General features: G+C 46.7%; 2 protein-coding genes across 3 annotated transcripts; both read right to left on the minus strand.

Moving 5' to 3' along the window:
- Positions 1–2,697: 2,697 nt before the first annotated feature.
- On the minus strand, positions 2,698–7,286 carry LOC120808536 (G-protein coupled receptor family C group 6 member A-like). 2 transcript variants are annotated; one of them, XM_040161515.2, is made up of 6 exons: positions 6,910–7,286; positions 6,203–6,494; positions 5,189–6,031; positions 4,847–5,062; positions 4,231–4,348; positions 2,698–4,043 (listed from the first exon to the last, which is right to left on the minus strand). In XM_040161515.2, exons 1-6 carry the CDS (start codon positions 7,113–7,115, stop codon positions 2,911–2,913), a joined length of 2,808 nt encoding a protein of 935 aa, XP_040017449.2. In that variant the 5' UTR covers positions 7,116–7,286; the 3' UTR covers positions 2,698–2,910. The 2 variants fall into 2 exon arrangements, with proteins under 2 accessions (XP_040017449.2, XP_077949670.1); XM_078093544.1 differs by having other exon boundaries at positions 6,203–6,299; positions 6,910–7,260.
- A 1,654-nt stretch (positions 7,287–8,940) lies between these two features.
- LOC120808358 (ankyrin repeat domain-containing protein 9) lies at positions 8,941–10,855 on the minus strand. The gene is made up of 2 exons (XM_040161239.2): positions 10,737–10,855; positions 8,941–10,571 (listed from the first exon to the last, which is right to left on the minus strand). The coding sequence occupies exon 2, from the start codon at positions 10,314–10,316 to the stop codon at positions 9,420–9,422; it is 897 nt and encodes a 298-aa protein (XP_040017173.2). The 5' UTR covers positions 10,317–10,571; positions 10,737–10,855; the 3' UTR covers positions 8,941–9,419.
- Positions 10,856–12,398: the final 1,543 nt, after the last annotated feature.

Below are 12,398 nucleotides of genomic sequence, written 5' to 3' on the forward strand. Positions count from 1 at the left end.
TTTTGTAAATGGTGTAAATGGTGAACAGAATTTGGTTCAGAAACTGAATTGGCAAAAAGGGACAAAAGGAACAGGAAAAGGAACTTCTGATAGTTTAACAAAAGAGGAGATATCGCTCAAGGGAACTGGCTTTAAATAGCAAAAGATTCCTGTTTCAGTGCGTGCGGCCTTAGAAGCTGAAGTTAACAAGCAACATGCTCACACGCGATAAATATAAATATAAAGTTTAGTCTGGAGGTGACCTTTATGAAACACAGTAGTAGACTGCCGACGGCACAGACTGAATTTATGAGTTCATAAAAAACACTTGAACAACTGAACCCAGCTATCTGTCTGTAGGTATCTGTAATCCTCGTATTGCAGTAACAGGAACCGAGCAGAAGGAGTTTAAACTGCTGGAGGTCCGTGGATCCGTGGCCTTGTTGATCAGGTCTCTGTTTTTGTGGCACATAACAGGCTCAGTCTGCGTGGCGACAGGGAAATTACCTCTGTCACGTCCGTCCGTCCCGACGGAGGCATCCAGGGGTCTTCTAGTGGGACTTTGTCCTTATCAGGAGGACAGGCGATGTTGTGTGCTTTACACTTTGCTCAGTATCTGTATTACGTTGAACAATTAGTGCAGGCATTCCCACTGACGCTGTGTTACGTCCCCCAGCTCTGGTGTTTGTTGCTACACGTGTTTGGGTGCATGCAGTGTCTTGATTACAGATGAGCCACACCTGAGCAGAACCTGTGTTGGCGCTACAAAGGCAGGAAGGACCATTCTCGGGGGGGGGCCACACAGATGCTTGAGAGTGCTGCTGCCAAGATCGCCGTTCAGCCGTCCACCCGTCCACCCGGCAGTGAAAATGTTCCCGCATTTGTATTTTGTTTTTGTTTGTTGTTAAGATACCGTTAATATCCATTTTATTAAATAAAATACCCCTAGCTTATTTTGATACGAGCCGGTTTGTGTGTGTCTCGCCTTTATGTTAAGGGTGGTGTCCGACCGCCCGTAACACGCTGTGTCACTTACAGCTGCTATCTGCAATGTACCTGCGTGTCAGCAATGTGATAATATCACCATTCAGAAAAGGCCCATCTGTCTGCAAACAAACAAAATTACACCATGACAATAGCTGCATTGTCGCAGACAGATTGTGACACGCAAAACATTGCGTCTTCAGGGAAGTAAATGAACCATTTCCCGGCAGGCTGACAGTCACACGTCACTGTCTTATTAATATAAAGTGTAAATGGTTTTCTATTGTATTCTGATCAGTGGTTAGTTGTGGGTGAGCATGTGTGTTTGCAGTACATGTGGCTTTAATACCTCCGCAGTAGATTAGTGATCAACAGTCAGTGGTGCAACGGTCTCAGGGGGACATGCTGTGCTGTTCTCGACTGTTACTCCAGCTTTCCCTCTCAGGCTTGCACAACAAGAGCACTGTTGAACTCTAAAGCTTCAAGTGTGTAATGCCTGTGATTAACTTCACAACGGATGCTTTACGTGTCTTATCCTAGTTTTATTCATGTACATATATTAACATATTAACATAATACTAAACATTAGCATCCGATGGAATGTTTCTGCTTCACATATTACATTTCTGCACTGAGGGAACCTGACTTTAACTCATCAATATGTTTTACACTTTTATTTTGTAAATATCCAACCTGTTCTCTATGGAATGCAGTTTTAGTCAAAATTAAATAAATGAATAAATACGTAAATACATGAAATATGCATTTGAAATACATGATGGAATAAATAAATGAGGCAATAAATACATAAATATTAAATACATTTAATTATTTCATGGTACTTTTATTTCATAATGCCACTTTGACTAAAACGGCATTCCATAGTTCTCACTCCCACTGCTATTTAGCTAATATGCCTAAGGCTACTAGCGCAGTACCCATTGCACATTTCATTCTGCGTTAGTCTTTAGCTGTAGGGGATTTGTAAGCAGTGGATGTTTATCAAAGTCACGATGGATCATTGGACGCATTATAAGGACGCTTCATCATCAAATCTCTCTAAAGGACTTTTCCAAGTCTACAGAGAAAGAGTCCTTATATTGGAGGAACTTTGGTGCTCTTAAAAACCCACAATCCCATACAGGCAATTTCTTCATCTTGTCTCCTGGTTAGGAAATGGGCAAAATATTCTGTTAAAGTTTGTGAACAAATTTGAGGCGAGAGTTCCAATCCTGTTTGCATATTCCATATTTGATATACAAGGCTTCATGTGAAAGGTTGTTAACTGAGCTGCAGCACTGAGGCTCACAGACAGAAACAGATTCAGCATGTTCACCTCTAACTGTGTAAATGAAAGCTCTGTTTTTCAAAGGCCGTGTGGAGGCCTTGAGAGGAGCATGTTCATTTCATGAGTTTATAAACCCTCATGTAAAAGGCAGGTTGAAACGGCTGGTTGGCACAGACAAACGAAACGCCTCACGGTGAATGACGAGCCAACAAAGGAGCACGGCTGCCATAAATAGTGACCGACAAATGGGTTAAACGTGAACAGGTGAGCGGGGGTGGGGAGTGCAGGTAAAACTGATCTGGGCGGGGCAGCCCATCAAAAAGGTGGGAACACCCGGAGGGTGATTGACAGAACGTGACGCATGAAACATCCCTTGGTTATCTGTTATGATGCATACGTTGGGTTGTAATGAAGAAAAAACGGTGGACACATGATGGAAACAATTTGCAACAAAGGCTTAAAAGTATTTTTAATTTAATATTAATTTTAATTGGATACAATACAAAGGAGGGCTTTTGGGTTGTTTGTACATTGAAGAATTAAACAGCTATTTAGCAAAAGTATTACACAAAATATTGTCCTTAAAAAGTTAAAGCTTGAATAATGATATACCACTGTAGGACACGGCTATAGGACAGTATACAGTATGTCCACCAGTTTCAGATGGATATACTCCTACGCCTCCTCAGTTTGTTCTTACAGGCATCAATCTTGCGATAGGACATCTGCTTCATGAACACTTCAGAATCTGCACGGCTGAGCGCCCCTGTGTTTGTGAACATAGTTGTTGTGCTTGTTATGGAAAACCTGTCACCCCTCACGGTGGGTAAGCCCAGTTCTGGGACATCGCTCTCTGTGCGTATCGCCGGATCAGGTTTTGGGAAGGAGACGCCTCGCCATCTCCTCAGAACACATTCCAGTGTATCCGTCTCCGACCCTCGAAGTGCTTCGTAGCACTTGGGTAAGAAGTGGCAGAAGATGACACCGTAGGTGGACACCAGAATGGCCGTAGCCTGCACAGGAGCGGCGTTTCCATGGTTGGTGATATAGGCTGGGATAAAACACACCCATACGAACAAGTACATCAGCATGCTGAAGATGATGTAGCCCGTTTCACTGAACTCCTGCGGAACCTTCCTGCCCTTGGCGGCCAAGAAGAAGCCAACCAGTGCCAGCAGCGCTATGTAAGCCAACATAACGCCAAAACCTATGTATGTTGCACCTTCGCTACACTGGATTAGTATGATCATGCTTTGTGGGGACGGAGGCGTGGGATCGATATCAGGGGAGTCCAAGGTGAGCCAGAGAAGACAGATGACCCCCTGGAGAGCAGTTAGGCCGATGACGAGTGCGGCTGGCTTGTAGAGTTTGTGTAGGCGCCTGCATGTCAGCTGACCGAAGGGAAGAAAAGCCAGGAAGGTACGGTAGGCCTTGACTAGGATGCAGGACACACACAGGGTGAAGCCCAGGGCATACAGTAACTGACGGGCTCTGCACAGGTGTATATTGGGCTTGCCCATGAAGCATATCACGCTCGCGAAGCTCACCGACAAACCGACCATCATGACGCAAGACAATCTCACCTCGGCCCTTTTCATGGGTGGGGAATCTCTGTACACCAAAAAGATAACGGCGGTAACAAATAAGAGCAAGATGCCAAACACTGCGGCTGCAATCATGATGATGGGATGAGCTTCTGTCCATCGCAGGTAGGACTCAGATCTTGGCCCACACTGGGTCCATCCTTTGAGAGCCCAGGTTCCATTGGGACAAGCTTTGCAGGTGGCAAGATCTGTTGGAGAAGAGGAAGATACATATTAGGCAAAAGAGTGGTTGATTTACCACTAAATCAAATGTTCATTAAGATGAACCTAATTGGGAGAGCTTTGTTCAAATACACTCTGGGCAGCGACAAAACGCCACCTGTAAGTTGGTGGTTTATAAATTAAACCCCAAAACGGTACGTCACAGAGTCCTACCCGGAGCGTGTGAGAAGGTCCCCTCCACACAAAGCGTGCAGTTGTAACAGCAGGATACGTTGAGGATCTTTTTCACCGAGCCGGGGGCGCAGTGGTCTGAGCATCTGTATGGAGGAATCTGAGAGGGCAAAAGGAGAAAGCAAGAGCAGCTGAAACCAATGTATCAATGTACCCACTTCAAACTCTTCTTGAATGCATTCATGGTGTTCAGATACAAAATCACAACATATTCTCAGCCTAATGTTTTAAAACCCGCAGCGCCAAGTGAACCTTTAGCGTCAGTTTTGGACGCCACGTTTACACGAACAAAAAAACTCTGTCTTCACTGGAAGTTTAGGTTAAGGAAACAGAACCATTTTGTTGGGTTCAGCAAAAGACTCGCAGGGAAAATGACAACTTTTGATTTTACAAACATCAGTCTCCGGGGGGAAAGTCCTGTGTTTGTACGACTCCGAGCATCTAATGAGGACTCGGGTGTGTCGACATCGGAACTGTGTGGCAAACTCTCGCCAAAGCACCCCGCTGTGCGTCGGTGTCAGACGCCGAGGCGCACATCCAATGACAACCTGTCAAATCAATTCTCTAAGTGGATGTTGTGATAACGTTGTTGTCTTACCGTGGTATTGGCTGTTGAAAACCGGGTGATGTTTTCAATCTTAATTTCTTCTTCAGAGACAATGTATTTCCCGATATTTTTAAATCGTCTATGGTCTCCATCCCGTTCCCACATGATAAGGTTGTAATAACTTAAAAAATCCCCATTTTTGTCAAATTTGATAGAGTGGTTCTCAAAGTTAAACCCAAACGTATCATTCTTCAGTACTTCAAGAAGCTGCAAAGCAAAGAGTAGAATGTCAATTAAAATGAGTCCTTTTGCATTAATGAAACTGAAATTGTCACCTTAGCATCCAATTTCCCAAACTGTTATTCATGACAAGTGATGACGATGTCCGCTCACCTTCCATGGGGGGAAGTTAATGTCTCCCGAGCACGAGGAGCTGTTGCACTTCAGTAGTTTCTTCAGAGCATTTGCAGTGGCCCACACTGCTGCTCTGTGAAGGAAGGATACCCCCGTATCCAGAGCCCTGACCAGATAGTCATCATTTTGCACTTGGGGATCTGTGAATTTGCACGCGCTGGCGGACTTCATTGTCAGCAGTTCGGGTGTGGGACAGTAGGACGGAGGCTTCGTTGAGAAACATTCTGAGCTGCAGTTGAATCTCAGGTTCTTGTATTCTTCGATGAAGCGGTTGTAGCCCCCCGGGGTTGCTGTCAGATTCTTGAGATAGTTGTTGAAGGGTTCGCTCTCTTCAGACACAAACGTGAAGCCCAAGATGTCCCCAACCTCATTGATACCCTTCATTTCGGAGAGGAACTTACTCTTGGTCCAGGCATCGGTGGAAATCCAGATCCTTGATGTGTTGGTCCCAATCATTTCCTTAAAGAGGAGCTCCACCAGTTCTGCCTTAAGGATGAGCAGCACCACCTGGGCGCCGGAGGAGCGGATCACCTTGGCGACTCGCTTGACGTTCTGTAGGCTGAGCGAATCGTTGAAGTAATGAGGCAAGACCTCCTGGTAGGCCAAACACACGTCATTAGCCTCGGCGTTCCCGAGGAAGCTGTGAAAAGCTTCGCTGCCGTACGCGTCGTCACCGTACACGACCCCGACCCAGTTCCAGCCGAAGTGATGCATCATTCTGGCCACTGCTCTGGTCTGGTGTTCATCACTGGGAACGGTGCGCATGAAAGACAGGTAGCGCTGTTTATTGCTCAGGTCTGGTGCGGATGATGTGCTGCTCAGCTGATGAGAAGATTACAAAATTAATATATTCATGTTTTTTATGAAGTGACCTCAAACACCCAAATTTCCACCCCTCAAATTATGTTTTGGTCTTATTTGCATGGTGTCGGATTTAGAAATGTGCACTCAACACTTTACGTACTTGCTGATCCGACAGTATTTGAGACTCACCAGAGGGACCATGTACACATTCATCAGTCTGGCCACAGCGATGGACACCTCAGAGTACAGAGCTCCCAAAACAATCTTGACGGTGGGCCTGAAGTCGCTGTAGTCACAGATCACATTCAGAGAGCCGTTGACTTGGAGCATGTGGCCCACACCCTGCAACGCCTTGCTCGCAGAGGCACACGTGTCACACATCAAATATCCAAGACGCAGCCCTGGCAGGAAGCCAGCTGCATTTATGGCCTCAATTTCATGGATGGTAGCCAAGGATCTCAGAAATGACTCCAGGTTAAAGCTGAAAAAGAAGAATCTTCAGCATCACGGAAAAGGCCGGACTCCCAGAACTAATTGACCCGTCGCTCAGACGCAGACAGGCCAATTTTTTCTAAACGTATTTTCAATACTGTTAGACATCCTTGATACATCCTTCAACAGCATTTTGTTGAATTCTTGGAGTTTTAAAGTTAAAATTAAAAATATTAGGAATGACGTTTTTACTGCAAAGTGTTTCAGAGCTATACCTTTAGACTGCAGGTCAATATAAACACTTTTTTCTTCTTATATTCTCCACAGTATTTGTACTACATACTATTAATTTACATATGACCATTTCTTTGGTGCCATTTATAAATACCTTAACTTTACTACTCCCCATAAACATACACATAAAGACCATCCAATGTGGCCATTTAAAATGTCCTCGCACTCACTCTGAGCAGTGGAAGTCTCCAGGTCTGATCCGCTCGTGATCCTTCACTTTTCGATGACATGGCAACAAAACTCCAATCACCACGTCCCCGGGAGCCTCGGCGCCGCAGACCGACTCAGCAAAGTCACATCCATCCACAAGAGCCGGGAAGCCGCTCACGAGCATCAGGGCCCAGAAGAAGCGGCGCGGGGGACCACGCATCTGCATCCTGGAGGCCGTATGTGGGGAAAACAAGCACTTCTCCTGCGTGTGAGCGCTCTCCTCTCATGTGGACTTGTGGCGGCGCTCGACGCCGTGACTTGTGGAGCAACCTGTTGCCGAGCGGAACTGGGAGAAATGTCCTGTGCGTGAAGTGTCATCCTCCAGACACCTGATTGTGTGCAGCTACGAGGAAGTGAAGCAAGTTACTCATTTCTCAGCAGAGCTTCTTCGTGGCGGGGATTCCCTCTGCTCAGGTGCAGAGCGACTGCTGTATTTTTAATCCCAGGATCAAGGAAATTGATCAAATCCCTGCAAAGAATCTATTTATCTGACCCCCCATCCACGGAACAATCAGATATCTCAGGTTCACACTGTTTCTACAACAATGTACCAGTTCACTGTTACGTTCCTGGAAATCCTCTTTATGTTTTGTGCAACATTTGTCAAATATTTCTGTGCCATAGACGGACATTTGTATCACATCAGAATGCTGTTTTTTTTTATTCAACCCCTTGGAAATAAATTGGCTCGGCGCTTGAGTACCACACTCTCAACTCGAGCTTGAGGCTCCTCACAGACAGACAGAGACCCTCTGGATTGGTCTTCCAGCCTCCTCCACTCCACTTGGAGTGAACATGGAGAACCTGACATGCTCATCCCACAGGTCCACTTGATGCCCTTAAAGAAGCTCAATCCTGTGCCAGGCCTCTTGTTAACTTTACAGAGGAGCAACAGAAACATTACAAACCAACTTATGTTTCTTGAATATATTCTTAAGCGACCTTGTTATGAAGCACAACCTTCGTAATGAGCTCTTCTCTCTGTTGTCATGGAGATCTCCACCAGGCGTGTCTCCAGCGACCGCCGCTGAGGGACCTTTTGTGATGAAACCTCTGACAATGCTGTCCTCTGCTGGTGAGTTACAGCCAAACGTGTTGCACATGGCCTGCTGAAGGTCTCTGAGAAGATGACGCAGACGTTCAGACAGGAAGTGAGGTTGTGACGGCGCCACGGAGCAGTGAAGCGCGTCCAGCCAGAAGGCCCGTTGATCTGCTTCAACAGCGTTGGTGGCGATAAAGGTCTGCAAAGATCGTCACGTTTTCTTTCATGTTATTTTGATGCAGAGGACTTGAATCCTGGTGCAAAGATCCAGTGGGAAGATTGAGCGGCACGCTGGTCATGAACTTCCTGTGTCACTCATGTGAGCCACAAGCCCCTATACGGAGATCAAACCTTTCATTTCAAAGTGAAACTCCAAAGACATGAGATGTGTTAAGCTGCTATGAGATTCAGAGGACCGGTGTGATTAACTGACACCGGCCTCCTGCTGCTTTACCGCTCGCACAGAGAATTCTCATCCGTCTGGTCTTTAGTGTTTCTGTTACCGTAATAGGCAACAAGAACCTTACAGCATTTCCTGTTACTCATTCCCCGAGTAGCATAACAGGGGGGAATTCCTTTCTTTAAGTCAAGTAATAAGCAACAATGTTTATACGGCTTTCACATATTTGTGTTTAAGATTATAACACATTCCGGCCTCTGCACACTAATATGTCAGTGAGCGTTCAGGAATATGAGATATTGCAATGCTTGACTGCATAATAAATGCTTCATAATGTTACATAGATACAGCATTCTAAATGAGCTATAACTAAATTATGTTTATAGAAAGTGAGATTTGTAAGGTGGTCCTGGTAGGAAGCTCGGGAGGAAAAGCTGGAGTGAATCTTGAATCTCGAGAACAACCCTCCATTCTGGAGAGAATGTTTGTTTCTTTCTCTGTTTTACACAGACAGAGAACGTTCACGAGGTCAAGAAAAGACAACAAAAATACAAATCCATGTGTTGATTTTATTTTAAAAATAATCAGTCGCCCAAAGAGTCTTAAAGTCACTTGACTGTTAAATGACCAATAAGATCGCTTCCTTTTTCATCTTTCCATTCAAATAAAAACCCGACATGAGTAACACAGCAAACCTTCATCGGATTAGTTCAGTGGCATATTAGTAAAGGTTTGATAAACAAACTGCTGATTAATGACTACATTAGTTTAAAGAAACAACATGGCTGTTTATTCCCTGGTTCATTCTCTGCCTCCACGCTGCTGTCACAGACTGTGAATCCAATCAGCACATCTGCAGACATTCATGCGTTTGTTCCCTGAATATTAATTTGTGGAGCCCTATAATGAAGTGCAAACACAAACACACAACCCTCCCCCCCCCACACACACACACACACGCACACACACACCGTGCTAAAATAGCGGAGCATGCATCACTGTCCCCCTGCAGGCCTCCACCCCCCCCCTCACAGCGGTTTCAGGGAGGAGGGGATGGGCAGTTCGTGCAGGTTGTCCGGGAAGGTCTCCGGGCTCAGCTGCCTCAGGACGGTCTGCATGGCGGCGAGGATGAGCGGAGCCGGCCTCCTCTCCGTCAGGTACCCGTAGGTCTCCTCGCCCAGCACCGGGGCCCAGCGGCCCGGCTCCCTGCGCAGGGCCCCCTTCATCTTAAAGCGGACCTTGGGCATGAACATGAGCAGGTGGTCCAGGCACTGCCTCCCGCTCGCCCCCCCCTGCCCGCGGTGCCCGAGTTTCTCCAGGAGGACGTCCAGGGGCGTGCAGCCGTCGCGGTCCAGGGCGTGCGGGGACGCGCCGCTCCCCAGCAGCATGACCGCCGCCTCGGGGCGCAGCAGCTCGCAGGCCAGGTGCAGCGGGGTGCGGCCGTCCTCCATGTGGAAACAGCCGGCCCGGTTGCCGCAGGAGGAGGCGGAGGTGGTGGAGGAGGAGGAGGACGTAGGAGGAGAAGGCACGCCGGCTATGCGGTGGCTCTCCTGCAGGATGAGGCCGAGAATGTAGCGCCGGTCGTAGCGGATGGCCATGGCCAGGTGCGGGGCGGCGGGCGACGCACAGCGGCAGAAGCGCTCCCCGGGCCTCGCCAGCGCCTCCCCGGCGTACCGGTTGAGCAGGTAGCGCGCGTACGCCCGATGGTCGTGGACTATCGCGTAAAGCAGCGCCTCCGACGGGGTGTACGTGCGGCGGCCGGCGGCGTCGCCCTCCTCCCAGCAAAACGTCTCCATCGCACGCATGTCCTCCAGCATCCAGACCGGCTTCAGGTCCCGCACGGCCCGGTAGAAGAGCAGCGAGACGGACTTGCGATGCTGCTCGAAGCAGCTCCCTGCCGCGGAACCGATGGCCGGAGAGGCCATGGCGGCGGAGAGGAGCGGCCCGAGTTAAAAGTTCTGTCCGCAACGTCCCTTCATCGCTCCGGAACCACGGCCCCCAGAGCCGCGGGGCTCCGGGAGCAGACGCACATGTTGAGTTGTACGGGGAGGTCTGGGTGGGGGTGGGGGGGCAAGGCGCCCGTCTCCAACCTCACATTCCCGCACGGTCCTCCTTGACAGCTGCGGAATTCCCGATGTAGCTCTCTGCAGTATCGAGCCACTGCGCATGCGCCTCCAAAACTTTATTGACAAAAGCGATAGTTGTGACATCTTATTCAAACAATTCAGTAGCCTATATTAATGAATGAATGAATATATATATTAATGAATAAATGAATATATATATATTAATGAATAAATGAATATATATATGTGATTTTATATATGATATGATTTTATATTTACCTCTAGTTTCTCCAGCTCTTCTCGGAAGGACACCGCCGGTCGTCTTGTTATCTTGAGACTCGCCCTGACGAGAGCGCAGTGGGGCGGCGAGGGGCGATGCCCAAATCCCAATGTATTTTAGGACTCTGGAACTATGTGTCACTCATTAACTTTATCAGTGATTGGCTATCCGCCTCTTGGACCCGCCGCTTTGGGCCCGAGTCCAGCTGAGAAGCGGAGAGGACGTGCAGGAAAAGCATATATTCGGCGACGATATCGTTAATTTACAAATATTACCGGGTATGTTTCATATTTCAAAAACACAAATAGAGACATATTGACTATTTGTCAAATTTATTTTAAATATAATTAAAAGAATCTTTTTTTTTTTGGGTGGGGCCACGGCCCATTGCCCTCTACACTGCTGATACGCCTGCAAATGCTCGTAAACTTGTGCTGATAAACAATGCGCAGGTTTTCTAATAGATAATCACATATCGCGACAGCGCAGACAGGCTGAAGGCAAAAGGAGAAAGAATTCACAATAAGGGGAGAGAAATGTGAGGTAATATTTTCGTGTAATCCTGGCGTCAGCAGATCCATTGCTTCAACGTTAGAATGAACAAAGAGAACTTTGTTGATATTAATTGAGGCGTCGAGTTGATGATAAAGTTAATGATAAAGAATTGAATAATTAACAGAAGTAATAAGCAATGCAGTTACAAAGTGAAATGAGGTGTGAATAGTATAATATTTTGCTCGTCCATATCTCATATGACCATATTGGTTTACAGGAGGCTTCTGTTTGCTCATTCAAACGTGTCTCCTCCCGGTTAGTCTCCCTCCCACATTCCTCTGAGTCTGCAGATTGGAACCTGGAACCTCTCTGTCTCATCTTATCGTGTCTTATCTTTCCCTCAACATTCCAATACATTCAATGAACATACCTGTGGCTTCAGGCCTCAGTGTGAAACATAACATAGCATGTATAACATCATCATCTGGTACACTTTAATAATAACACATCACAGCTCATCACATCTTAACCATTATGTTTAACTCAGTTCTACATGGTCCAAAATCTGAATATTTTGCCTCGCTGTCCTACATCCTTTGCTCATTCACTACCTGACAGGAGGCAAAACGTCTCCACTTTCTACCGATATAAGACATCCGAACACTGGGATGCAACGTGTCCACTTTAATAAGCAAAAGCAAAAACGAATACGTTATGTTTCTGCAGCATTGAGTCATTGCAGAAACAGCTGGCTGACGTTTACTGCGTCAGTACCAACTTATTACATAAAAAGGATCCTTTCAAAGCAAACTCCCCCCTTAGAAGAAAGGTAATTATAATAGTAACACTACACATGTCAGATATTATTTTCCCCTGTAAAGATGAGGACAGAAATCTTCTCTCCTGGGACGTTCCTCACTATGTGTCCCTTATGAAGCACATTGTACACAATGTACGTGAAGCTTTAGAGTTGTGTAGTAATCATCTTTGACCACACTGGGGCAGTGCTGGCTTACTCAATGTTACACTGTACTGTAGACGTCTAAGCACAATGATGTACAGATTCTAACAACATAGACACGCCTCACGCTCTGTCTTCATGTCTCTCAGGTTGCCAGGGACACAGGATGGTAAAGATGTGATTAATGCAGGGGATGAGAAATACA

Source organism: Gasterosteus aculeatus, chromosome 18, assembly GCF_964276395.1.
Source record: "Gasterosteus aculeatus chromosome 18, fGasAcu3.hap1.1, whole genome shotgun sequence".
NCBI classification, from domain to species: domain Eukaryota; kingdom Metazoa; phylum Chordata; class Actinopteri; order Perciformes; family Gasterosteidae; genus Gasterosteus; species Gasterosteus aculeatus.

Excerpts from the sequence above, each read along its gene's own strand:
- LOC120808536 (XM_040161515.2), bottom strand. The coding sequence starts at position 7,115 with ATGCAGATGCGTGGTCCCCCGCGCCGCTTCTTCTGGGCCCTGATGCTC. Across the intron at positions 5,063-5,188 it reads TTAACTTCCCCCCATGGAAG|CTTCTTGAAGTACTGAAGAA; the intron begins GTGAGCGGACAT and ends TTTGCTTTGCAG. Across the intron at positions 4,044-4,230 it reads GACCTTCTCACACGCTCCGG|ATCTTGCCACCTGCAAAGCT; the intron begins GTAGGACTCTGT and ends CTTCTCCAACAG.
- LOC120808358 (XM_040161239.2), bottom strand. The coding sequence starts at position 10,316 with ATGGCCTCTCCGGCCATCGGTTCCGCGGCAGGGAGCTGCTTCGAGCAG.